Here is a 27,992-nt window from a genome sequence, read left to right as displayed (position 1 = left end):
GCAAAAAGTCTTATGCGGTTTGGGGAAAGAGCTGAACGACTCAAACAGATGGTTGCGTGGCAAGGGAGCTTGTGGGGGTGCAAGGCGCTGCCATTGATTCTGGGACCCCCGCCAGGCCCGTCTGTCTGATGAGTTGCGTCCCAAAAAGAATCCTGAAATTGATCACCGCTGTAATGGCTGGGACAATAAACCGGTTGATAAAATAGGTCCATCTCAGTGGCCTAGTGGTAGAGTGTCCGCCCTGAGACTGGAAGGTTGTGGGTTCAAACCCCGGCCGGGTCATACCAAAGACTATAAAAATGGGACCCATTGCCTCCCTGCTTGGCACTCAGCATTAAGGGTTGGAATTGGGGGGTTAGATCACCAAATGATTCCCGAGCGCGGCACCGCTGCTGCTCACTGCTCCCCTCTCCCCAGGGGATGGATTAAAATCACATGGGGATGGGTTAAATGCAGAGGACAAATTTCACCACACCCAGATGTGTGTGTGACAATCATTGGGACTTTAATCTTAATCTTAATCTCTGCCAAAAGGTCGAATGAGTCATTTGATTGAAAATCCTCTGGAACTGCTGCTGGGTCACTGCCTCACTTTGCCCCAAATGCAAGCGGACACAAACAAGACAAAGTGACAACTTCAGAATAGTTTCACCAAGTGTCTCACAAACAAAGCAAAACCCCAAATCTGGCTATGAAACTAACGAAGTATCAAACAGACACACCAACCAATTGATTGACTACCCAACAACAGTTGGTGAAATAAGTAGCTCACAAATAAAAATAAATAAAATTGATAAACCAAGCAGACATGATCCTATTTCTCATCTCAGGAAAGACTTACCCGTTGTTCCTGACAGGAAACAAAGGTCTGGAAGCCTGGCGCCACCCCAAATCCCAGCTGATCGATGAATGGCGGCTCTTCCTGCGTGTGGATCTGAACCTTGATGCCTGCTTCAAACGATGTCTCGTCTGTTTAAACACAACAACATTGACACATTTGGGAATTCGCTCCACACAAAAGGTAGACCTTATTCAAAAGCGCACCTTCGATTTTTCACAAGTGCGGATTTTACGCTCACCTTCTAATACAGTTCTAGCACATACTGTAAGTACCAATGTTGGGCTCACTTTACCCTGCCTTTAGAGCCTTTTGGGATAGTAGCTTGTGCTATATTTACAATTCAAACTATTCATACATATATGCGCTAATGAACATTTTTAGGGAGCACTTTCAATGACTATTTGTCACTCACTATTTGCCGCATTGCTTGGCTCTATTTACTGGATTTCCATTTGACAGCCATGATTCCTCATTGGGACAATGCATATATAACACTTGTTTGAGCATTTTTTTATGGAGACATTTATAGCAAGAAGCACTGCACTGTGGATTTTTATTTATTTGTTGACTGCTACGAACAGCTGAGATTCATTCATGTGTAGGATGGCTGCATTTTGATGTTCATTACTGCCTTTGAAATAAGTGCCAGGCTACTTTCAATAATAGTGCTCAGCTCATATATATATACATATATATATATATATATACACGTATATAAATATACACAGCAGCATTCAGAGTTTCCGAATGGTCAACGCTCGGAGCATATCTGGAAAAGTAAGCGAATGACCAAGCAAGGCAATTAATGAGAGCTTGACGATCCATGGCTCCTCTATTGATTGTCTGATGAATAGCGCGCAACCACTGATCAAGTTGTAGTGCAATGCAATCCAGTGATCCATTTGTCTCCATTTAGCCAACACATTAAATGAAAACAGCTTGTGCAAACATTTTGTGATTTTAGGGAGCAAGTGGAATTAACACTATCGCTAACAAGACCAGACGAAAGAAAGACATCAGCTATTCCGTTTGGTCCTCGATTAATCGGCCACAGCTGCAGTCTCAAAAAGCAACTCCATTTCAAATATTATATGCTATTTGGAGAAACATGAACGGAAAATGGTAGTTGAGTCCAGGTTACCACTTGCATTACACGGTGCTACTCTCCATCGAGATCGGACTTTTGAGGGGGGGGGCTTCCTTAGTGCTCTAAAACGTGACACCGTGTCATTGTACTACAATGCTCATAATATTTTTTAAAGGGAAAAATGGCTGGAATCATTTTGAATCAGCCATTGGCGGGTGTAAGCCATTTTATCAAACCTCCTGCAGTGATGTGATTTTTTTGAGGCGTACTCTTACCCGTCTCTCCCCACACGGGCAGGTATTCGTCCTGTTGGATGTCGAGCATCAGCTCCAGACCGTTGCCCATGCCGCCCTTCATGGTCAACAGCAAAGGCCGACCGTCCTGGCCCGAGTTGAAGGTGTAGCACTTTCCGTAGCGTGTGAAGATCTGACAAAGACAAAATAAACTCTATGTATACATTGTGAATCCGTATAAAGCAACAAAGGCTACATACGTATGTTCGAGTGGCCACCGTGAAAAGCTCGGCTGTGACCTTTTGGCCCAACAATGCCTGCCAGTCAACTAATGGATCTATAATTGAATGTATCGGACATTAGGAAATGGAAAGCCATGGCCTGCATCCAGCCTCTTATAACGGCATCCACTCTCACTAACTAATCAGTTAACCTTCATGTTGACATTCACATGGAGTAAAAACAAATCAAAGTCTCTCATTCAGTGGTGCGCCCTGGAGAAGCAGACAAAAATGTCCCTCAGTACTACCATTGCAAACTAAATTGGATGGATGGACATGTCTAACAAGACAGAAGGCATCAAATACCCTGGTCTGAAATCCAACAGGAAGGTATCCATTTTAGTTTGAAGCAACCATTCAGGCCAATTCAAGAGTTGGAACTCCTCCTGTCAAATTGTTGAAAAGGTATTTCAGACCCATTGCTGATGCTAAACCTTTAACCCCATAGTGCTCTTCTGTTGCTTGTTTGATGATCATTTAGGATTCATGGACGCCGCCCATCCTTCCTGCATCTGTACAAACCTCAAAGTAACGCTGCTTAATCACAAACTACTCCAATTGCAAAAGCCCTTTCATAGATTACCCTCTGAGGACACTCGAGAGCGCTTGAGACAGAATTCAGAAAGAAAATATAGGAGTTGTAACCTTTCAAGTGGATTCGGAGTGTCTGCACCACGCTGACTCTTCGGGGGGACACCAAATTGATTTGAACATCCTTCAAAAGGCTCCCCTCACCTTCATCATATCGCGCTTCATCATCGCCCGACCGCCCGCCCGCCCTTTGCGATATCGCGCCAGGACATCTGCTAGCACCTCAGCTGCTAATTATGTTTTACAACGGGATGAGCGCAATGAAAAGCGGCTGCCATCCCGAACAAACGGCTCATTTGTTTAACAAGCAAACAATTATCAAGGACAATAATGCTGCTGCTGCTGCTGCTGCTGCTTTTGTCAAAAAGACAGAAAGAGACATCTTTGGGCCCTTCACCATTCAATTATGAGTCAGGGGCTACAATTTGATCATAAAACGATTATTGACAAGATTAGAAATGCTAGAAAATGCGTGCAATAGAGTAGACAATATAGAAGCCCCCGAAATGCTTTACGAAAATAAAAGATAAAAGGCAGCATTGGGTTTAAAAAAAAAAAAAGCTTCTGGTTTGGCTTTTAAATCGATTCATTTTGAAAGTGCTTTCAACAAGCAATTGCTACCCACAAAAACCTCAAATGGGCTTAGCCAGTGAGTGTTGTGCCAATCAATCCATCCATCCATCATCAACATTGGCTCCAACACATGCAGCAGTGCTGGAGATCCCTCATTTTCCAATAAGGATGCAAATCTTTGGCAATAATAGCAAAAGTCTTTTCACACTACGGACATGCGTGCTTTTAAATTAGAAGGAACCTTTGGCGGTCATACACGTTTGTTTACCATCCAAATAATAAGGAAGGGAAGGCCTTTTTTTTCATTTCTGGAATCATCTTATACATGCAAGAAAACTTTTTCTGTGCAATTAATGAAAGTTTCATTTTCTCTTATTTATCCCCTTGAGAGAATTGAGCACACAGCATCATCTTTGCTGCCATAACAGATACATTTAACCAACTGTGGGCCAAATAAACGATTATCCATATCCCGGTCGGCAACCCGCACCTACACGTCGATAACTTCAGGGTAAGCCCGAGTTGCTGTGGTTACCGTCTGCATCGAGTCAGGTGTAGCAGCACAGGGAGGGGGAACCCGCGCTGACCTTGGGACTTTGTCGAGGTTTCTTCGCAACACGTCTGCCTATTGAGTCAAAGCAGAGGGGTTTTTTTTTTTTCTAAAAGAAAAACCAAAGGAGTGTGTGATATTCCTCTTGATACCAAATAGGTGATATCCAAAGAAAATCTCATTAAGAATCGAGTTGGCGCTCGTGTCTATTTAGCAGAAAAGTTGAGCAAATATTTGTAATCCCTAAGAAGCTTTGCTTATCAATCCCATATTGCAGTCACATTGCACGCTCGCCTTTCATCTATCAGATGGAGCCCGACAGTGCAAAAAAAAACCATTGACCTATTTGCGTCCTTGCAAAAAGAAATAAATCGATAGATAAATAAACGAATAAATAAATGAGGGGATCAATAAAGTACCTACCTACCTACCTACTTACCAACCCACCCACCTACCTACCTACCTACGAACGAATAAATAAAAGAAATAAATAAAACGTATCATCTTGGCTAAATAATTGACAGAGTGACAGCCTGAGAGTGTTGAGAGCGCGCGCCCTGGGCGATGGATCAGTCCCTCTGCGAGCGCCACATGGAGACATAAAGTTGCCAAGGAACCACCATCCCTGTCTTAGCACTTAGAAAAAACACCCCCGAGAGAACATATGACGGTGCCTAGCTGTGGGTGTCAGTTCATCCAGTGTCATGCACCCAGTTGCGCAAATGAATCAGATCAACGCATTGAATGTTTTATTTTCAATTTGAAAACATTTGATACGGATAAGTCCGTTTTCAGGGCGTTGTCCTCTCTCATGCAAATGAGATCTTCTTCCACTGTTAAATTTCAAGTGGGGTGGCTACTCCAAAAAAGACATGTGGATTGTATTTTCACTGGTGGAGAAAAGCACTTCATGACCAAGCTCCCGAATAACACCGAGATCCAAAAATCCCACAATGTGGCGCTCCAATTTATTTTGTAGTCATCATGTGTATTCCCCTTTCCATTCCTCCAAACCATAAAGATCGGACAACTGTTTTACAAGATGATTATCAGAATAAATTTACTACTACGTTTCCTATTTTAATTGTTAAAAAAAAACAAGATAATAAACATGAAGCTATTGACGAGCAGCTCGGCAATGAATCACATTTTTGGAATTTCCCACAGGAGCCATGGGAAGAAAACAGGGCCGTTAAATAGAATGAATATTACACTTTTATTTATAAGGTTGTTAAAAGACCTCGAAAAGCACCACCACAGTTGAATACTAATGTTGGGCTAAAAAAAAAGCAAACACCGTAAACCTTTAAGATGATAAGCAGTGCCTATCAGTGATTAACGGTGGACCTTATTTGAAGCTTGCAATTTCTCTTCTGGGACTTCACCAGAGTGGAGCGCAAAGTTCAAAACAACCCTAAAAGTCATGCTTCTGCTAGTACATTGCGCATGCCCTCAAAACCCATTGCGTTCCCTTTTGGCCGCCGCTCCCTCGGACTTTGGCCTACTTTCTGTTCAACATTTAGGTGACTAACAACACTCAGGACATGTGAAAAATGGCAAATATTCTCAAACATCCCCTGATCTTAAACTTGGGAAAGTTCTTGTGCAGCATCTGGGGCCCGCCGTATTTGCCAACAAGCGTTACGATGTGAAAATGGAGATTCAGCTGGGAAAGCATCATGAAACGGCAGTTGTGCAAAACAATGGGTATGCCACATACGCTGAACAGTTTTTCCCAATGTGATAAAAGCTAAATATAATGTTAAGATATGCAATGATGATAATATGATCAATTTGCCCGAAGTCAGCCGGGAGAGGCTGGAGTTGACCTCCAATCTTAATAAGGACAAGTGCAATAGAAAACAAATGGATAAATAAGGTCAGTCCAAATGAAACTGTTTTGAAGCTTGTGATACTATTTGTGGAGTAGCAATCAGAAATATGTATCACAGGAAAGATACTTAGTCTGTCAAATGAGAACACAAAGCAATCAAGCACCGACCGCTATGTCCGGATTTGAAGTCATCTGATGAAGAAAGCCTTTCGACCCGATTTGATGACCTGTTGAGAGCAAATCATCAGCCTCGTCTATCTTGTCCCACGTGGTATTTTGGGTCAAAACACAAATTTGCATGGCCTTGATCAATTCACTGCACACGCACAAGAGAAAGATGATGTTTATACAACTAGCTGTCCATCAATTTTTATCTGCAATTTTCCAGTTCAGGATGGTGAGATTGATCTTTTCCTAATTTATGTAAACAATTATAATGCCATTTTCCTTCTTAAAAACACATCACAAGTATTTTGGCAAGGAAGAATTTGATTACTATAAGCTCAACATTTCTTATGGGACTACGAATAAAAAACGTCACCTTTGTAAAGAAATAAACAAAACAAAAAAACTCATTTCCATCCTGCACAACTTGACCACATCCATTATGCTCGTGTGACTGGATTGGTTGCTCAGACCCTACAAAGGTGTACTTCAAAAAAATGAAAAAGTATCCTATGGGGTCTCTCCATCTTAATGTAGCATGGCTGAATACAGACGGGAAATCATCCATCAAAGAGAGGCAGTAGCCACAAAGCAACTACGGAATAAATAGAATTCAGTTACCTAGGTCTTAAACACAAAAACAGGGACAGCGGCACCGTGCAATGGGCATGTTCTTGGAAATAACTTCCAGCAAATCACATTTACAGCCCCCCCCCCGCCGTCTGTGCACTCAACTCAATACATCCTGAAAACTACATGACGGAAAAAGGGGGGCATACGTCCTCCTCAAATGGCTCGTCTCTCAAGTGCGACTGACTATTTTATGCAGACAGCTTTTCTCGCACGCCCGGAGGCCACGCAGGCTTCATCGATTATCAATGCAGCTCCCCCCCCCCCCCCCTCCAAAAAACATGGCCCCCTCCTCTGTTTAGGTTGGGTTTCAAAGTAGGGTTAGGGTTAGCGTTAGGGTTCGGGTTAGGGCTAGGGTTAAGGTTAGGGCTATGGTTAGGGCTAGGATTAGGGTTAGAGTTCGGGCTACGGTTAGGGTTTCAAAGTAGTTTTAAAACTAGGGTTAAGGTGTCAAAGTAGGATTTAAAACTAGGGTTAGGGTTTCAACATCAGATTTAAACTAGAGTTAGGGTTTCATCGTAGGATTTAAACTAGGGTTTAAGGTTTCAAAGTAGGATTTTAACTGGGGTTTAGGGTTTCAAAGTAGTTTTAAAACTAGAGTTAGGGTTTCAAAGTAGGGTTTAAAACTAGGGTTAGGGGTTCAAAGTAGGCCTCGTCACCCTTCGGAATGCCACAGCAAAGCATCCCTGCCACATTAGAATATTTTAGGACCAGGAGACGACCGCCGAAGCATTTTGAAGTCTCAAGTGTCACTCAAACATGAGCTTGAGGCATAAATGTGGTGGTGTCAGGCAACTTTACACAAGGCACGTATTTGACATGAAAAAGATATCACGCTCATTGCTGAGAAGTAACCAAATCCTTGGTTAGTGTACCTAAGTACATTTGTCTTAGGAGTGCCTTCAGAGAGGAAGCGCCATAAGGCTGCCTTCATTTGTCCCATCAAGCTCTTGAAGTGTATTTATGTGGAAGTAGTACCTTTGCAAAGAGAGCAGGCCACAGTCATGCTTCAAGCACACTGTCGACATTGCATAGAAATCATTTACTACAACTGGAGCTTTGCAAAACCCAAGTACATCCTCAAAAAAAAACAAAAAAAACAACGTAGTTCTTCAGCAACCAGCATAACCAACATGAGAATATACATGAATCAAAACAAAATATCATTGGGAAGTGAACCATATATGGTTGAGGTGGAAGAATCAAATGATATTTCTCACAAACAATGAACAGCAACAGGAAGAAAGAAAGAAAGAAAGAAAGAAAGAAAGAAAGAAAGAAAGAAAGAAAGAAAGAAATCCATCTATTTTCAAGAAAGGACTTGGTGGTCACACTCACGGTACTAAAATTGCGCGGGCCGCACATCTCTCCCTGGTAGCGACAGTACAAGAGCATTTCCTCCAGCTGGTGGCCCAGCCGGTCCAGCAGCTGCCTCATGGACGGCTGCGACTCCCGCGGGGGAGGCAGAAAGTGGTTGAAGTCCAGGATGCGGGAGAGCGGCGACCAAGGCGGTTCGGTGCGCTGCTGCGGCCAAGGCGGCTCGGTGCGCTGCTGCGACCAAGGCGGCTCGGCGCGCTGCTGCGACCAAGGCGGCTCGGCGCGCTGCTGCGACCAAGGCGGCTCGGTGCGCTGCTGCGACCAAGGCGCCGCCAAAGCTTCCCTGGCTGCCGGAGACACCTGCCAATTCCTCCCCAGGAGCCCCAGCCACCTTCCGGCGCTGAAGATGTCCGTCTTCTTCATGCGCCTGGGCAAGAGCAGGTTCTGGTTGCAGATGGTGACGGCGGGGAAGACGAGCCGCTTGGCGTACACCATGTGCGCCTTGGTGTACACGGGCGACGAGAGCAGGTAGCGCACGCGGTTGGACGACCAGGCGAGCAGCAGAGCCACGGCCGCCACCAACGCCAGCAGCCAGGCCACCCGGCGCGGGTACGAGCCCCCCCCGCCGCCGACGCCGCCGCCACCGAAGACGTGCCTCAGGCCGTGCAGGGTGCTGTGCCTGACGAAAAGCTTGCCCGCGTCGGCTAGGGAACCCGGAGGCTTCACTTTGGAGGCGGACGAATCGCATTGGCACATCTTTTCTTCTCTTGGGTGCGTGCGTGCGTGCGTGCGGGGCTGGGGCTGATGATCGTGCGCAACCAGCGCTCGCTCGAATGCGCGCACTCGGATGGACGGATGGATAGGTGATGCTGAAGCACAGAGACTGACTGTGTAGAGCAACACGAGAGAGAGAGAGAGAGAGAGAGAGAGAGAGAGAGAGAGAGAGAGAGAGAGAGAGAGAGAGAGAGAGAGAGAGAGAGAGCTGCAGCTTGTGCAGAGGAGTTGGTTTATTTTCAGCTTCCCACCTACACTATGGGAGGTTTTAAAAGAAAAAGAAGAAAAAATGGATTGCAAGTCTACTCCATGACTAGACACATAAATAACACGCAGAGAAAACAAACCTGCACATCCCTGCATAGTTGAGCTCCTATTGATTTTTCTTTTGGTGTTTGCCGAAAACTCACCTACTTGCAGTTTTCTGCTCTTATCGCATCACTCTAAAATACCACAAGATTTACTAGATAACAAGGTAAGTACAATATAATGGTGTCTTGACTTACTTTGCTTGCCCCTTACTTTGTGAGTGACAAGCTGTTGCCTGTTGTTTTATTTGCTTTTTCACATGGTCATGGTTTTGGAGAAATGATCAAAGATGCCTATGTTTAAATCAAAATAGGACCATTATTGAAAAACTACAAAAAGCACATTTGTTTAAACAAAAAACAAAGCTTACTCATGCAGCTTTATTCACAACGAGGTTTTAATTGTCTCAAAGCTAAGGCACAAAGGAGTAATTGAATTGTTTATTGGCGGGGGCATGCTTGCCTCCTTGTTCCCTAAGACATGATTTATGGCAAATGACTTTGGACAGCACCAAGCTATAGGTTTCAAAACGACTTTTCTTCACCTGTTGAGGAAAGTCCAGAAAAGCCTTCACGGGGTTGTTTGGGGACTGACTCAGGGCAGCCGGCCGCACACTGAGCAACGCGCTCAAACGTGACTGAACTGAACAATCATGAAGCAATTACGATCGGCCGCTCTCTGACACGCTGCAACGGGAAAACCTTTGAACCCTGGAGTTTTGATTGGAAAACGTTTTGATGTGCTGTGCTGTATTTTTTTTTTCTTTTTTTTATTGAACATCAAACATGGCAATTGTCTAAAAGGAAGTGGATTGTTCCTATTTGAGAGGAAATAGGCGAGATTAAAAGACAGTATGGGAAGGCTGCTCGGGCTGCCATTCATTGACTTTTGCTCAGCAGCAGAGACTCTCCACGCTTGGCTTTTTTCGCCGCAGGTACATAGGAAATGATACTATATCGTCAAATTCATGTTTTTTGACACATCCATACTAATAGTCCATCCCTATTTCGGCTGTTATTTAACCCATTTAAAGTCATGAAAACAACAAATACGCTTTGGAATGCAACTCATGTCAGAAAAGTGTTGCAAAAGCAATTTTTTCATCAGACGAGTTTGTCGTAGTTAGATGAAAGTGTTCCTTGTCGCTGGCCGCATTTTTTGTCGTCTTGCTACGCCGCTAAATTAGCAGGAAGCGAGATCGAAGGGTTCAAGGAAAGGAACTTGATGGTCCACTGATAGACAAGCAGAGTTCAAGGGCAGGTGAAAGGGTTGACTATAAAAATGGAAAATAGCAGGCATGTGGTAAAGCTTCAAGGGCGGCCAACAAGGGCAGGCTGCTAGCAGACCCAGCAAGGAATTTGCAGGAGTTTGTGCAACCATCACGCCCTCAGGGAGTTTTTACTAAGTGGTGCTTCATGCTCGCTCGGGTGGGTGCTCATCGTCTAAAATGCGTTCCAACGGGAGCCGGGCGCCATGCAGCCTAGCGACTCTTGAACTCCCCCAACCACTCGGTGTGGACTTGCAAGTCTCCACTGTGAAGCGTTGCGTGACCGTGGGGAAAAGGGCTGCAAAGAAAATGGTTTGGAAAAGAAGCGGCGGAATAACGAGGCCCTCCTGAATATACCAAGGTCACACAAAGTTCACAGAATAACAGAAGGTCAGTAGTGCTCATTAGGATATTCCTTTTGTCTTTGTCTTCAGGGATCTGCTGGCAGATGTCAACGACACATCCCAGCGCTTCAATTGGCCAGCGGCTCCGTAGATTTGGACAGAAACATCAGCAAAAGAATGGAGAAAAGTGCTCCGAGAATGTCATTTCCAATTGATGCTTGAGGTACTTTGACTTCTTCCCACATTTCAACAACATGCATGTTAGACAAATTGGACTGGTTGGTGACCAGAACCAGTTTTACCTTTTGACATATAGATGCATCTGAATAAATGTTGATTTCCATCGTTAAGTTTAAAAGTGAAACGCATTATTCACATTGACTAGACAGGAAAACGTTTCCAGTGAAGCCAATTGCTAGCTAGCATGTCATTTAGAAATCATCGGGACGCTTGCTCATGCAATATTCCTATTTAGATGCTTTATCACCTGTAATGTTAATGATCTAAATGAGAAAAAAGTCAACCCTAAAACATTTCAGCCTCTGTAGTCAATCCATTAAATGATTTAATGACTGAAATAAATGAAAATGTCCACTCTATCCAAATGTATTGAGATGCGTCTGTCGTACGTCCACTTCCATGATTTGTACAATTTCCTACTGGCGTACACATCCTTTCTTTTCTCTCCCCTGTTTCTACATTTGTTGAGTGCAGGTAGATTTTTCCGGTCCCTGTCTAATGAGTCGGCCCTGCGCTTGGAGTAACCAGAGATTAGCCACTCAGCCACCAGCAATTTCATTTCATGTTTCAGGGTTCACGTAGGATTTGGATGATTACTGTGTCAGCCTTAATGTTCCTTTGGAGGACAATTTAGTCCCGAGCCAGTGTTTTATTACACTTGGATGTCGGTAGGAAATGGTAGCTTGACAGCCTTGGACCAAAGGTGCTACATAGTCTCCAGTGATGGATAATGGAAATGGATTCTTTCTTTGTCGAATTGGAATTGACTATTAATTCAATGTCCGTTATGTTATTTACCTGCTTGTTAGCTTAATAGTAGAGTTGTTTGCATAGAGTACACTTAGACTTGAAAAATCTGTCTATTGGACACACTGTGCATGCAGTTCATCAAAGTGTCAGAGCAGGTCTGGAGCGCAGTTGCACCACATTGCCTTCTTTTAATCCCCTGCTTTATTGGAAATGGTGATAGTCACTCCCAAGAAATTTCCTTGATCTAATATTGAATATATTCCGACGGTTCTCTCAGGAATGAAACATTCATGACCCTATTTAAAGCGAAGAAAAAACACAGGGATGTAGCGCAGACTGGGGATTTCAGATAAGCCTTCATATATACGTATATACATATATAGATGATAAAATGCACAAGACATAGATAGCAAAAGCCTGCTGAAACACGACACATGAAAGCAACAACAGTGACAGTCACTGGTAGCTAGCGGCTTCAAAAGCCTGTCAAAACTGCACCAAACTAGAAAAGCAGGCAATGGATCATTCTTCACAAAGCAATGACACTATTTGAATACAGCATCTATTCTGATGCCAGTGTTCATTTACGCAACTGAAATTTCAAAAGAAGGAAGAATGTGCCCGAGTCTAGTAAAGTCATCATGATAGCAAACATTTGCAATCACTTCTAGGCCCAAAATCGAAAACAAATGGGCGCTTGGGCTCAATAAATAAATCAGCCTATCTATTGGAATGTAACATACAGTCACGCAAGACAGAATGAAGCTATGCCTGGTCTGTTTGCCGACAGAGAAGCAGGTGGCGCTTGGCAGGAACCATTTGAGGAGATAATTACATCCATAATGTGTCGCCAGCCATAAGTGTCACCCCCCCCCCCCCCCCCACCTCACACAAAAACAGAAACACATGTCCAGACGAGAAGTGCATGAGCCATTTCTTTACCACGAAAACAATGCCAGGGTGAGCAAGAGTCCAGCCGAGGCGCAACGAGCCGAAGAGATTCACATAAAGACTTCTCGACAAATTCTCGTCCTTGGATCGTCGAAATGAAAGTGTTGTGGTTACAACACAACATGGGCTTTTTCTAATAAGCAGATAGAGTTGAATAGCTCAGCCGCTGCAAAAGGGGAATGAGGTTCTTTTGTCACAAGCTCGGCACAACCGCAATGAAATGAGCAGGGGCACGGCCCATGTGAAATTCATGTCCACTTTATGATCATGATGTGGGTGGGGATTTGACCTTGCCATGAGAGAACACCATCATCATTAAGGCTTTCTTAAAAACTCGCTAAACTCTGTGGAAGACATACACATAGTCCAGCCTACCAATATTCTCACACACATTTAGAATGAAATTGCACCGACAAAAAGCCTCACTCTTGCCTAGGCGAGCAAAAATGCAATGCCCGCAACATGCATTTTTGGATTCAAAATATAAACTCCAAACTCAAATGGCTATTTACACAAATAAACAATGTAAAATTATAATCAATAAAAGAAATACAATAAAACAGAATAAAACTTACCACACGGAAAAAGAATAAAATTGAATAGATTAAAAATGAAACCGATGAAAGCAAAAATATATTTAAAAAAAGAAATAAAGTAAATTTAAAATTTGTATTCATCTGAAAAGATGTCGATCATCTTTCCATTTACAACCATGCGTGCGCGCAAGGATGGATGCAAGGAAACTCTGGATGATGCCGACAATTCATCAAGGCAGCGTCAACCAGGGAACGTCTGGGATTTGCGATAAATGACGTCAACTACTCAGTCCCTGCGGGGTCTCACGCTTCTAGAATGAATGGATGGTTCTCTGCTAAATAAACACTCCCCTTTCCATTTGATGTTTACTGATGGAGTCAGTCTTTTTATTGCAACCGTTGGACATGTGATGTTGATGCACTATTTAAGTAGACTACAGACGAGGAAAATTGCAATGTTCTCTCACTTCCAGAGGGCATTTCTTTCTTGAAATCAAAACAGTCAAGATTATACACTGCAGAGACAGTATACATCATGTGGAGTCAATTGAATTGTATTTTGAAGAAGCTATAAAACGCAGTCATTATTATCTCTGCTGGCACATGCACTTGTTGCTAGGAAGGAATTGGCAAGCTGCTCCTGCCTGCCTGCGTGGCTGCCTGCGTGGCTGCCTGCCTGCGTGGCTGCCTGCGTGGCTGCCTGCGTGGCTGCCTGCCTGCCTGCGTGGCTGCCTGCGAGGCTGCCTGCCTGCCTGCCTGCCTGCCTGCCTGCGTGCGTGGCTGCCTGCGTGGCTGCCTGCCTGCCTGCCTGCCTGCCTGCCTGCCTGCCTGCGTGGCTGCCTGTGTGGCTGCCTGCGTGGCTGCCTGCGTGGCTGCCTGCGTGGCTGCCTGCGTGGCTGCCTGCCTGCCTGCCTGCCTGCCTGCGTGGCTGCCTGCGTGGCTGCCTGCGTGGCTGCAAGCAAGAGGTGTCCTTCAGATTTCCATTGTATTCACTGAGAAGAACATGTCACTTGATTCTTTCCATTTGATTGCGATGGAGTCGACTTGTTAATTTGCTTGGCTGCTTAACACCCCCTAACGAGCTGAGAAACCGCCACCTCTATTATTGCTGTTCCAAATGTGCAGTCTGTCCTAGGGACTAATGACATGAATCAGCCTTATTTAGCTTTGCAGCACTTGTTTTTGCTGCTCCGTCAAAGGAAAGGGGATTCAAGATTAACAGCAGCTCAGGGAAAACCTGCTTGGACACATTTACTACATTCACTTGCATCACTTGACTGGTTTAACAACACAAACTCATTAGCATGCCATATGTTTCTTTAAATCTCAACTGAGAGATGCTTATGTACATCAAAGAAGCGTAAAAAACAAGTGTGTGCGTGTGTGTATCCGGTTAAACAAGTCACATTGATTTGATAAATTACTCCGGTATGTAAAATCCCTAAAATAAATAAACTAAAAATGAATTAAAAAAAATATCTGAAAAAAGAATGAAAAACAAATATATAACAAAATGCAATCAAAATGAATGACAATACCGATTTAATAAGCCTTGTGTGCACTTTACGAAGCTTGACTTTTTGGATAGAAGAAAATTCCCTGACATCATATTCATAATATCAATTCACGTGATTGACTTGAGTTCAAATGTCAAAAAGAAACTCGTGGGGTCCAATTTGAAAACGTGGTTCTTTTTCTAAAATGCAAAAAAACGGGAAGGCTTCAATTCAAAACTATTTTCTGTCCTTTGGCTAGATAGACGGAGTAATGTGAAGTAACAGTGCCCCCTGCTGAACAAACGAGAAGCAAGCGCTTGCAAATGTATGGTGCACAAGTTAAATAAGCAACAAATGTTTTAAAACAAACAGTTCTACCAGATTAAGTGCAAACGTGGTGAATTTAAAAACTAATCTCCACTAAATTGTAATTTACTATTGGACTGTACTGGCTTTAAAAAAAACAAAAAAAAAGCTGAAGGCACTCTAACAATACGCGCAGTTTAAACATTTGATTCAGTGATACTTCTTCACGCTTTGAGAAGCATGTTTTTTGTTTTTTTTGTTTTTGGTCGTACACTCTTGCACGAAGCCATTAAGCACTCTAATCAGCCTATTTAGCCAACTGGTAAAATGGCTGCCGGTCCTGGCCAGACACTTGTCACGCATCTCATCTGTACCTAATTGCTCCACTGATTTTCATCTCATTATCAATGTTCAGTGACTTAAGTGAATGTTTTCGTCTCGCATTAATGCCACTGATTACAAATGAGCACCAAGTACTCACACTCTGTACTTCAGTAAAAATGTACAACCTGCAATATTAAATAACAAAATAACAATGAGTCTATTGGGCTAACGATGTGCAACTTGACTTCTGTAGCCATGGAAAGAAAGCCAAGCAAATGTGCCCCGGCCTTCAATGCCTTCCAACACAAAGAAAGCTTAAACCTATGAAGAAAAAAAAAAGCAAAAGCAAAATCTGTAGTCCAGCTTGAACAAGTAGACCTTTTACTTCAAACCTGAAGCTGCGCTTTTGTGCCGAGCAAAGTGAATAAAACAACTTTAAAAGTGACATACAGTGTTATGGAAAATGGACTTTTTAATTGTGTGTTTAGCAGCCGGTGTGGGCAAAGTATGGTCCACATTGGGTGACATCGATTTACGTAGCAGTAACCCAAGGGCTTGATTAAAATAGAATCAGTCCTTTATCCCATTAAATATTGTGGTATTTGACTTGTCATAAATAAAACAATTCAAAAAACACATTTTACAGGTTGATTGAACATCGCTGTTCTCCTTTGATTGAATTGATTTAATAATGATTCATGCATTCATCTTCCACTTGAATGCTGATGGCTAGAAACGTCTGCACAAATGACATTTTCAAACAGCTGTACACTTATCTGACAGCGGCTAGTTAGTATCTCACACGGACACATGGATACTTCATGCTTGTTGCCAACACTTTTTCAGCGCTGGGCGAGCACGTATTGATCGCCACCTGACATTTAATCAAGCTTATTAGCATAACCTCAAATCCATTCAGCATGTTTAGTTCAGGACACAGGGTGACTTAAAGGGGAAGACAGGCTTTTAATTAGTACACGTTTTTTTCCACACCTTGCCAGTATAATACTATGTTAAGCTGAAGGTAAAACACACAATCTAATTCAATCCAATCCGATATAGTAATGGTAACTATTGCGTTTAAAGAAGACATATACGTTTTGTCACAACTAAAAATGATTGCCGGGTGTCTTTGCAACTTATGCAGTATCATGGAAGTACGGAATCTTTTCTCCCATGCTGTATGGATATTCAAATGGACGTGGTGCCATTTCCCATGAGTTTGATATCATGCCTGAAGCACCATGCAAGCTAGCCATAAAGCCCATCTGCATTGAATTTGTTGAAGGCGCAGGCAGGCCACCAACGGAGTGACTGCGGCCAGGAGGTAGCCTCCTCGGACTAGGAGTAGCCCTCGGCCTTGTTTCATAAATAGCTCAGCGGCGAGGGGACATAACCCTAAATTCAACCCATTAAAAGTCATTTGTGATTTCTTTCAAGACGTATCAAACAAGTAGCTCTTCACATGAATTAGTCTCCAAAAAGTGGCTCTCAAAATTTGCTGACCCCTGGTCTAAAAAATAGCGGTAGTATGGCTAGAACGTGCAACCATTACACTTCCTTATCAAATACTGTCACGGAACGGAATGGAGCAGGGCGACCAAATGCTTGGTTTATCTATCGAGGGAAAAGGGAGTTGGAATGGAGGATGAAGGGGAACAGACGGACAAACTAACATCACGACCCAACAACGTAATAACTGGACTGACCGACAGACTGGACAACTGAAACCGAACTGACCGACAGCGACATCAATGATCCGACAGGAAGTGGAGTGAGGGGCTGACAGGACTGAAATACAAAACAGGTAACAAGAGGCAGATGACTGTGATGACACTGATTGAGGTGACACAGGAGGGGAGGGGAGGGGCGACGCCAACAGAAACCATGGTAACATAAAGACAATACAGCAACCGGGGACGAGTCGTGACAAATACTATACGTTTGTCTCTCTGCATCACACAGAAAAAATTCGGAAAGCATTCTCCATTGCACCCCGAGTAGCTTCGTTTTCTTCTCGTCTCGCGCTCTTCCATCAGCGAGACGGAGCACGGCCATCCCAGATGTGTTTTTCTTGTTGTCGCCTGATGGATCGGAGGCACACCCATCAAACGAGAGGCAGACGTCGGAAAAGAGACGACGCTATGTGAGCGGATGAAAAAAGACGTCGTGGGAAACAAGAAACGCCGGATTGAATTCCCCTTCCTCCAGGGCGTCGACACTTTCATGAGGCGGATTTGCATTTGTGAGTAAAAAGAACGTGACAGAAACAAATTGACTTTAACACCCAACCGAAGTGTGACGGCAGCACGCATAATCCTGTTAGTTTTCATTTATTTATGAATAGAGACACAAATACAAGCTGTTCGCTCCCCTTTTCTTGATGCACTCACTCAAGAGTGTCTTAAACAGAGACTAGATTAGAACTCCCAAGATCAGTGACCATTGTTCTCCTGAGGCAATACTGCAAATCTTCAGAACACCTCCATGAACCCCAAAAACAGGAATCACATTTGACAGAAAAGAAACGATTGTTTGTATCCAAATAGCTGGCTCACTTCAAGTGGGAGATGAAATAAGCAAGTGATGTAAATCTTTTATACGTACGTACGCCTGTTTCTGAAAATGGCTTATTGTTACATAGCAGCAGCCTTCTCATTCACACAAGTAGCACCTCCAAATTGCAGCCGTTTGTTTTGAGTGAATTAGGCTGAGTGAAGATTGAGAGCCACAAGTTGGGCCTCTGGACAACACTGTTTGAAACACTAGCATGCAATGGCACTGTCAAGGCCCTGTCGAAGAGAAAAGTAGCTTGCCCTCCCTCCCTCCCTCCCTCCATCCATCCATGGTACAAAGAAAACAAATTTGATTTTGATGACAACGGGAGAAAGGAGAGTTCCGATGTGAAGGGATAAGGACAGAGCAGGAAGTGGCTCAATAGAGAAGAGGCTCATATTCTGCCCCAGGACACTAAACTAAGGCAACCTGAGACAATTTATGCTGAACTTTTCTTCCAAATTCCAACAAGGCTATGTTTCTTGCAACCCCAAGATTGACCACTAAGAGGCAGCATGATGCCACAGAGCATCCAGACTGCTGGAAAAAACATAGAAGAAGAAAAATAAAATAAAATCGCTGAATCTTGGCTGATGTCCTTCTCAGACTACAAGACTTTTTTGTCGTTGACGACGGTCGGTCGCGCTGCCAGACTATACAAACTAGTTTGATGCTAGTAGTAGTTGATGCTAGTTTTGTCGCTGTGCTCCATTGTTAGTCATTGATAGTGCTGACTCTCCCAATGTGGCTGCTGCTTACGACAAAGAGTCACGTGGCTCTGTACTGCTCCCGTCGTTCAATCAATCTTCACTGTCTTGCATTAGAGCTCTTTTAATGTCACTTGTAGCTAATAGGAAATGACAAAGAGGTGTTAGGGGGAAAAAAGTCATCAATCATCCCTGCTCCATTTGCCTGAATCCACACAATCGAGTCGGACGGGGCCATTAGCGGCTTTTAGGCCCAGGTAATAAACAGTCACAAGCGGGAATTACACTGACACCGCCAATGGCCGTGGAACCCAAAATAAATACATTCGATTGATTTGCTGTCCAGAAGAATGAAGGATAATGCGGATGCATCTTTCCTACTGCTTAGGGACTGAGTCACTTGCCGCCATCCGGGGAATTCACAATAGTTTTGGGCAAAATAAAATGAAACGAAATAAAAGAAAATCTAGAACGCAAAGTATTTGAAACCAACACAATAGATCCTATGGATCATTGCAGCCGGGATGTTTCCATGATGGAAAAATAAATGCTGTTACTGTCGAAGAAAATAAAGACAATTGCCAATGAAACAAGCATTAGGATTATTATCATTCTTATTATTACTCTAACCTGACTGGATGCCCAAGTGTCTGAGAGCGGGACCTACCTCTCGAAAGTACTCCGGGCCGCATTCGAAGCCCCTAAAGTTGCATTCCAGCAGAATGTCTTCAATGCGGTGCCGGGTGCGGTTATAGAATTCGTCGATGCTGAAGCGAGAGCCCGTCGGGCGCTCGGGCTCCGGGGCCAGCGTGTACCCTGGCGCCATGCTTTCGTCAAAGCCCAGCAGAGGGGCCATGAAGATCAAGTCGCTGTAGCTCATCTGCGACTTGCGCACAAAGTTGTAATTGCACAAAGTGACTGCTGGGAAGGTCATGTTTTGGGCCACCTTCTCATCCAGCATGGTGATGTGGTCGTACTGGAGGTAGTAGATGATCCGGTCGGCTACCTGGAACAAGAAGGCGGACAGCGCCAAAGTGAAGACGGCTGCCCACAAACTCTGCCGGACACCAAACGTCTTGCTCTCCACAAACACGTGGTTGGCTCCGTGGAGCGAGCAGCCGCCGAAGAACGTCGCCAGGTCGTCCACCTTGCCCGAGCCGTCCTCCTCTTCCTCGCTGTCGTCCAGCCCGTCCAGGTACTCCCGAGAGTGTCCGTAATCCCTCTTCACCCTTTTGTAATGATCGTCAAATCCTTCTTTGCTGAAACCTTTGTCTTCGTCATCGCCGGAGAAGGAGATGGTGCACATGATCCTCATCGGCATTGTGAATTGGAGAATTGACAAGGTCTTAAAATGTCAAACTATGAGGTCGAAAGGGCTCAAATCTTCGAGATCCCAAGCAGGCAGCAGTTCGACAACCGTAAGCAGGTAAAAGTGAGCATCAGCGCATCATCAGCCACCCCTCACTTCAAGTGCAAACTGAGACGGAGATGCTTTGCCCTTGGGTCCCCCCATCCCTTGAAACAAGTTGGAAAGAGATGAAGACGAAGGAGAGGGAGGAGGGAAGAATCGCTATGAGGACACCCAATACTCCCACAGGGGATGGGGGCAGGTCACCATGGAGGGCAGAGTTTCACCGATTACTGGAAGAAAAAAAAAAAAAAAAAGCCTTGACGCACTGCACTGTCTGTTCGAGAAAGGCAGCCGGTGTTCAGTAACAAAAAAGCAAGCGTCAAGCTAATGTGGCGAGAAAACTCCAGCTCCAGATGTTACTTCAAGTGGTCACATCCAAGCAAAATACTACAACACTATTCTTACATTCTCTTTTCATTTCTCTAAAATGCTGTATTTTTATTTTTTTATAGTCATGTGAATTTTTTCTTTATTAAAATAAATGGACATTTAAATGAATTTCAATATGCTAAATTAATTGAAGGCATCCTTTTTTTTTTTTTTGCTGGTAGGCTACAGGTAAAGGAAAAGAATGCCAAGGCCTTTCACCGAAGCAATTGATTTCAAGATTGCGATGATGACGGCATTATCTATCGCACCTCCAGGAAAGAGACGTGAGCGTCCACAAGAAGGAAGCGTCCGATTTGTAAGCAACCTCTGTTTCTCCCTCATGAGGAGAGAAATTGAAGGAATGAAATCAAGGCCTCCATTTGCTCATTATGAGCGCTCTAATGACTCATTTTGCCAACACAATGGCCCGCACACAGCCCCGTTTCAATCACATCAAGTGAAATCAAATCCAAGCAGTGGCCCAGGGGGGAAGAGAAAGAAACACCTCAAATGGATCTTAATCCAAGATGGACTCACATGCAGCTCGTGATATGAAAAGCAAACGCAAAATCCATCTGTATTGATCTGCGCCTCCATTAGAGCGACAGCGGATTACTTTCAGAAACATGATGGTGCCACGAGATTCAACTTTACGAGCATGGCTCATCTCGCTAGGAACTTGCGCGAAAAGCACTTGACTCCAAGTTGATCCGATGGAGGGATAAGAAGCCGCAGTTACAGTAAATTGTGGCATTCAAGAAAAAATGGAAGATTAACAAGCAAACAAAAAGAGATTAGTGAAGAGAGTACTTGAACTAGGGAAATCCAGGATATATTGGGCTTTGCTTTTCTACTTTGTCAGCTGGGCTTTGAAATGCAGAATCAGAATCAGCATTATTGATCACGTTTGTGCATGCCAAACAGGGAATTTGACTCCGCTTGATCTCAGCCTCTGTACAACATTTAAGTCATTATATTTAAAATACCTAATTGAGTTACTTGAATGACCTTTTTCATAATATTAAGTGACTAATACTAGTAGCACATTTTAAGTTCGTATTTGCCCAGCACTGGCCAATTGCCCTAAGCCTTATCTTGAATCCTAATTATTCCCTTACTTAAAGCCTGAATTTCTTAACCCCACCTGAAAAATCTACCAGACCGTAACCTAAAACTTTTTTTTTAATGACAAGCTACCACATCCTGTGTTTTATAATCATGGTCAAAAGGCATGCCTATTTCTTTCCACTAGGAGGCAGCAGTAATGCAGAATTGCAAGGGTCAAAATCTGACGTGACGGCATCTTGATGTGCAAAAAGACTTGAAATGATGTCAACAGCAGTTGGCATGTTCATTTCTACATGACATATATTGACTGTTATATTTGACATATTGCTTTGGTTGTGTTGCTAAACTGAGACACAGTTAGTCTTATTGTTCCTTGTGAACTTTACACATGACGTATTTGTTCTGCAGATACCTTTGCCACGAGAAAAAGTTTGTTTTCTTCTTTTATACTGTAGTTTGAGGCGCACAGCACAAAAGCACAAACCAAGTAATGAAACTCAACCCAGGTTCTGTACCTGATTACTAAAGAACAGAAAATCCAGAAACGATCTTTTTTTTAAAGAAAGAAGAGTCTGTTCTTTCTTTTATTGCAGGTCCTGAAAATTCCGTCAAAATGTTCAAAAATTGCAGGTAATATAGGCAAATCTACTTTAAATGTCTGGTAATTCATGATTAAAGAATTTAGATATTTTTTTTACGTGAATGTAGCCTTTTTTTTGGGATTGATTGAAATCCGGACTTCAATCCAACAATTTATGTCTTTCTTGGTGTATAATTTCAAGTCGAAAGATGGCAGTGTTGCCATTTAAAAATCACAAGGCGTTGAACAGCTCAGTGGGCTAGTGGTAGAGTGTCCGCCCTGAGACTGGAAGGTTGTGAGTTCAAACCCAAAGACTCTAAAAATGGGACCCATTGCCTCCCTGCTTGGCACTCAGCATTAAGGGTTGGAATTGGGGGGTTAGGTCACCAAATGATTCCCGGGCGCGGCGGCACCGCTGCTGCTCACTGCTCCCCCAGGGGATGGGTTAAATGCAGAGACAAATTTCACCACACCCAGATGTGTGTGCGCGTGACAATCATTGGGTCTTGACTTTACCCTGTGCATCTTCACCCCCCCTCCCAACCCTGAGGTGAGATTTCTGCAAGGCCACTCACTCATTTGGCCATGGTCAGACACAGTGGAGCGCAGATGAAGGGAGAGCTTCAAGCCTTCTCTTTCAAGTCCCTTTGCTTGCAGCCAGGATCAAGCTGCCGTTGCCATGGTTACATCCCAGCTGCCAGTGCAAGAGAGACAGAGGATGCGAGCGACTCATTACCGCGCATCCGAGTCACACGCACATGCGCGCGCGGCTCCGGCCACGAGATAATAAAGATCGGCAAACAGCACGCAGACGCCGCTACCGTATTGCTCGCTTCGAGGCGATCGATAGCTCATGCTCGGAGATTATTACAGCTTGGGCGCCGTATGAATAGGACACGAGGAAACAAGCACACAGATGCAGTGGAGGAAGGAAAACAAGTCAGATGCAACCCTCGCCTTCCTACAAATGGCACAGCCAGAACCCCAAAAATACAAAACATGAAGTACAGAGAAGCTTCAAGATAAAGAGAGAGAGAGAGAGAGAGAGAGAGAGAGAGAGAGAGAGAGAGAGAGAGAGAGAGAGAGAGAGAGAGAGAGAGAGAGACAGACAGACAGACAGACAGACAGATAGAGCGAGAGAGAGCGAGAACACACCACTTATAGTCGGATTGGGAGAACAAACACTTGAGAAAAAGGAGCAGATGCTGGCCAATGCTCTTCATCTTAGAGGAGCTTGCCATCAACAGCGTGAAGGCCAAATTGAAGAATGAGTACACAAATGGTAAAGCAGACTGCAAAAAGCTTGGCAAGTTCATGTCGCCCATCGAGTACGCATGATTCCAAACATGTTTACTTGACATCAAAATGGCTGACTTCAGTTTCTTTTTTTGTCTACCCAATGCTCTGCCGACTAGTCAAACATTTTTTTGTAGTCTCGAAAATGGTGAAAACAAAACAACCGACTTAAAAATGAACAAGAATTAGTTTTGGAGGTAATCGGTTGCTTTTAAAATTTAGAGCGTCGCGGGAAATTCAGGGGACAAAGCACTCCTCTGCCCCTTTTAGTAATTGGTGCTTAGCCCAATGCCCAAAAGTCATCCGCTGTTATTATTGCTCAATTTCAGACCCTCTTCTGCTTGTTGGCTGTGCTAATGATTTGGAATACATCACAATCAAAATCTATCCCACATGCAGCAAAAACTCAAAACGACAGATCTCTACCTAAGCGGCCATTTCTTGACTGGAATGTTAACTGGAAAGAGTCAGAGAGCCTGTAAACACAATGAATCTAGTGAGCGCACAGAGATTTCATTCTCATTACACCCGGCGTAGGAATAAAGTGGCTGCCGAGAAAACTGTTTTTTAAGTCCCTTAAACTGCGCTTGTCATCACTTTGTTGAACAACAGCTTCATCAGTGCTGGTGGCTTTTTTTTTTTTTAAGTTGGGACGCTAGCTCATTCAATACATTAAAAAAGAGGTCAGAACGCTCAATGGAAAAATCACATTTTAACCATGCATTTCTCAATGCAATTACAATTGCCATGTTTTCTTCTTTCATCATGCTGCTCGCATTTTGGCACGAGACCAAGACTATTGCTCAACACTGAATGAACACATGTATATTATATGTACATGAGTGACTATTCTACCAAGCTTGATAATTTTAGTTTTTGGGGGCAAGGAAATGGAGAAAATAATAAATCAAAATATTTGGGGTATACATTTTTTTCATCATTGCTTCAGTCCAGGTCAACGCTAGTCGATAAATGGATTGTCCTAAAGTTGTGGCCTGCGAGTGCCTAAAAAGCTGCTCCAAAAACAGGAAAGCAAAGGTTTTTAAAGGCCGCGTTGTGCGTCTCGAGCGCTTTTCGCCCATTCCCGACAGGCTGGTAAAGTGTCGCCGTGCTCATCTGCTGATGATGATGATAATGCTTTCACTTCCAACAAGACCAGCGACAGAGACGATAAAGACAGCAGCGGCGTTACTGTGACTGGAGGTTAACGCCATTCGAGGATGGTCGACGGAGATGCAGCGACGAGAGGCCCTAATGTCTAAGGTCTCTAATGTGAGCGGATCTCCGCTCACGTCTCGCTGACGGATGTTCCGATTGCCTCTGAGGGCCAGCAGCAGTTCATTGGTCAATGTGATTATCGCTGGGGCCGATCCATGACAGACTGGTCGCCTCTCTTCTTTGCTCTTGACCTTTTTTTCATTTGATGGGGCCCGGCCACCCTTCCTAGCTACGCCCCTGGTCATTCTCCGGAGCTCTCTTCCACCTCCGTTTCGATAAACATGGCTGAGATATGTAAACATTCACAAACTTTAAAATATTGCTTAAGAGGCAACGGAGCTCAAATGACACAATCTCTGTACAAAGAAGACAAAATGTGCTGGTTTGAATTTTTTTCTCAGAAAACTACAGACGAATCATTCCGTGACATCTTTATTTTTTCCAGCCACGCTCTCTATAGGACCCTTTTTTCACAGAGATATTATGAATTCAGCTGCAAAGTCTGGGCTGTGGGTGAATCCTTTTTTATGATGGGTCCAAGTCATTAATTTTGCACCACTCTAAAATAAGACCAGGCTCGCGGAATTGAGACAACTTTTCTCTTGTCGTCACAAAAGCACAAGTGCTCTGTTGGTGATTTAAAGCCAGCCGTGCGGTCTCAGCAAGCGGTTGCTTGGGGAATTTACGCGACACCTCTGTCTGACGTGTCCCTAACAAATCTGGTCGATGCCGTCACTACAAGGCACTAATGAAAACGATGGAGAATTTTACATTCTGGTGTCCCCTTAAAGAAAAAAAAGAAGAAGACTCCACACATTTTCTCACTCACAGAAAATTGAACAGAAAGTCAGCCATTTTGCTTTGATGTCGCCAATTTCCCGTGCTCATAATTTGTTGAAATCCTCTTGGGGAGTTGGCGTGAAAGGTACGCAATTGCAAGCAGGCCATGTGCAACTTCCTGATCATTCAACCTTAATGGGAAAGCTTGTTTTGATCAAACAAAAAGAGACAAGTGTCTTTCATGCTGTTTTGTCGCAGCGAATCCGCGAGACGACTTTTCCCATAACGTTCCGAGAGCGCCGCTTCCATTCATCGATCTTTAACGAGCTCTGGAGGAGTTCGCCGATTGAAGACGAGCCATCAACGTGTGAAGATTGCAGCGCCGACGTGAGATTTACCATCGGCTCGTCCCGCAACGAGGACCTGGCTGCTGATGAAACAAGGCCAAATCGATAAGGACTTGCCGCTTCCCATGCTTACTTCAGTTAAAAAAAAAAGAAGGGTTGATTTAGGGCATCTCGCTGGAGGAAATGAATAAGCATGAGGAGACGTGGGGGAACGCGGCGTGTGTCGTGCACGCCAAAGAAGATGGCCAAAGTTAATTCCGCCTGATAGGACTGCTCACACCATGAGAGCGAAGGGAAGGGAAGGGAAGGGACGGGAATGGGAAGGGAATGGGGAAGGGAACCCCTCATCATTGCCGACTTCATTCTGCCTTTCTTCTCTTTTTGCTGCACCTAACCCAGGGGAGTGGGAGAGGAGGAAAAAAAAAAAATCTCAAAGATTATTTTCTGATTCGGGCTGGATTTACATGCCATGGTTCAAGTGATGATTGTCATAATTTGCAAGATCTTTGTTTCTACCTAGGTAGGGTGTGATTACTTTTGCCAACCCTGGTCAATTGAATTGCACCTGGAAAAGGGAAAAGAATTGGGCCACTTGGATCTGCCGTGAAAATGTAAACTTGCACTCACAGATTCTCCATGCAGACACATGGCGGGATTTCAAAAGGCTTGGCTGGGATTTACGGGCAAGTTTGTGTATTAGGAAGAGCAAAGCCAAGCGAGCGTGCGCGTCAACAAGAAGCACTCATTAAAGTCAGGCCCAAGGATGCGGGTTGCGGGTGGCTGACAGCTTAAAGTGCTCGCTCGCTCGCGTCAATGTGTGCCCAATTTACACGCCACATGATATTTACATCATAGAGATTCCTCAGCGAGAACACGGCGCCATCTCCTCTTATCTGGCTGATAACACAAGACGCTCTTCTTCTACAAGCACAACTTCTTTTTATTTTTTTCTCTCTCTCATACGCTGCCTCAAGAGTAAGCTCCTTATTTTTCAAGCCGTGATGAATAATGGATCTGACAGCCTAAATTTGGTTATATGCCTGGATTTTATTACATGAATATCACTGACAGAGGGGCTTGCAGAGCTCAGTATTAACAGCAGCCAGGTCTTGTGTAAACCTTTCATACCCGTCCACTCGCACTCTGGGGTTACACCGTTCCGGATTTCGACAAAATCTTTTGCACCCGCTGTTGGCCTTAGCGACGCAGCTTTGCGATAATACTGCTGGATATAATTAGGTGAGTGTTTATAGTATTTGAGAGGCTCTTAGCAACAGTCACCTCATTCATGGACTGCACTCGTGTCGTTTGGTGACAGACTCACTGCGCTTCACTTTTGAACTCAATGTACTGACATTTGTATGACTTTAGAAGGCTCCTTAAAATATCAATAACAATTTTATGAACCTGGTTTACAAAATGGTGCCTTTTTGAGTCATAGCTCATAATCGGCACAAAAAGTTGACGTTTACCTGCTCATTTTTGTTTTCATGTTTTTCAATTTCAAAAACTGTGCTCATCTCAAATTCACAACAATCCAATAGTGTCTGATGCAGGGATGGATATCTGTTTCACATGCCGGGCAAGATCCATTTCAATGCTCTCCTCGATTTCGTTCAGAATAATAGCCAAAAGATATCCAGTACAGTCGGTGATCGTTACAAACGGATCTACAGAAAACGAGTGTGATTTCCACTCCCAACAGGACACATACTATTAGGCCTCGACTGTGGTCATCTGTGACTTTTTCCACAAAGAAATTGTAGATTGTCTTAATATATGGAAAGAAAATCTGATGCTTTCACTGCGTCAGCGGTGTCCACGTCTATGCATTCCTTGCTTGATAAAAAAAAAGTACTGGGTGCAAATGAATGGATGCAACCTTTCTTTGTATGCACTTTTCTATTCGTAACTGAACACATGTCCATGTGCCTGTCCTTTTTGATGCTGCCTGGTTATGCTTTGTACTCAGAGGCGGGCGGAAGGTCGGGGGCCTTTTTTACTGAGGTTCATTAGGACTGTGCAGATATATAGAGAGAGAAAGAGCAAGAGAGCTGCTACAGCAGGGAAGAAATATGAAAAATCCCCTTAATGAAAAAGTGAGCAGACATCTTGAAGGCGGCATGAATCACAAAAGTCAATGACTCCTCATCTCCTGTAGATACAAAAGCGGCTTTTGCCTCAGATTACATCTCCTCAAACATAAATTCCCGTAAAGTACATCCTTGGTCAAATCAACACTTTTAATGGCGGTGGAACAA

At 43.9% G+C, this 27,992-nt stretch overlaps 1 protein-coding gene across 2 annotated transcripts in view; it reads right to left on the bottom strand.

Annotated features, from left to right (window-relative positions):
- The window catches only part of asic1b (acid-sensing (proton-gated) ion channel 1b), an 80,902-nt gene that overhangs the window by 9,029 nt on the left and 43,881 nt on the right, over positions 1 to 27,992 (bottom strand). For both annotated transcript variants that reach the window (XM_037251230.1, XM_037251231.1), the window contains exons 3-4: positions 2,204 to 2,354; positions 842 to 969 (exon numbers count right to left, since the gene is read on the bottom strand). In XM_037251230.1, coding sequence (XP_037107125.1) covers positions 842 to 969; positions 2,204 to 2,354 — 279 coding nt within the window. The remainder of the gene's footprint in view (positions 1 to 841; positions 970 to 2,203; positions 2,355 to 27,992) is intronic.

This window comes from Syngnathus acus, chromosome 5, assembly GCF_901709675.1.
Source record: "Syngnathus acus chromosome 5, fSynAcu1.2, whole genome shotgun sequence".
Taxonomy (NCBI): Eukaryota; Metazoa; Chordata; class Actinopteri; order Syngnathiformes; family Syngnathidae; genus Syngnathus; species Syngnathus acus.
Note: the sequence above shows the minus strand (reverse complement) of the source record. Positions and strands in the feature narration are given on the sequence as shown.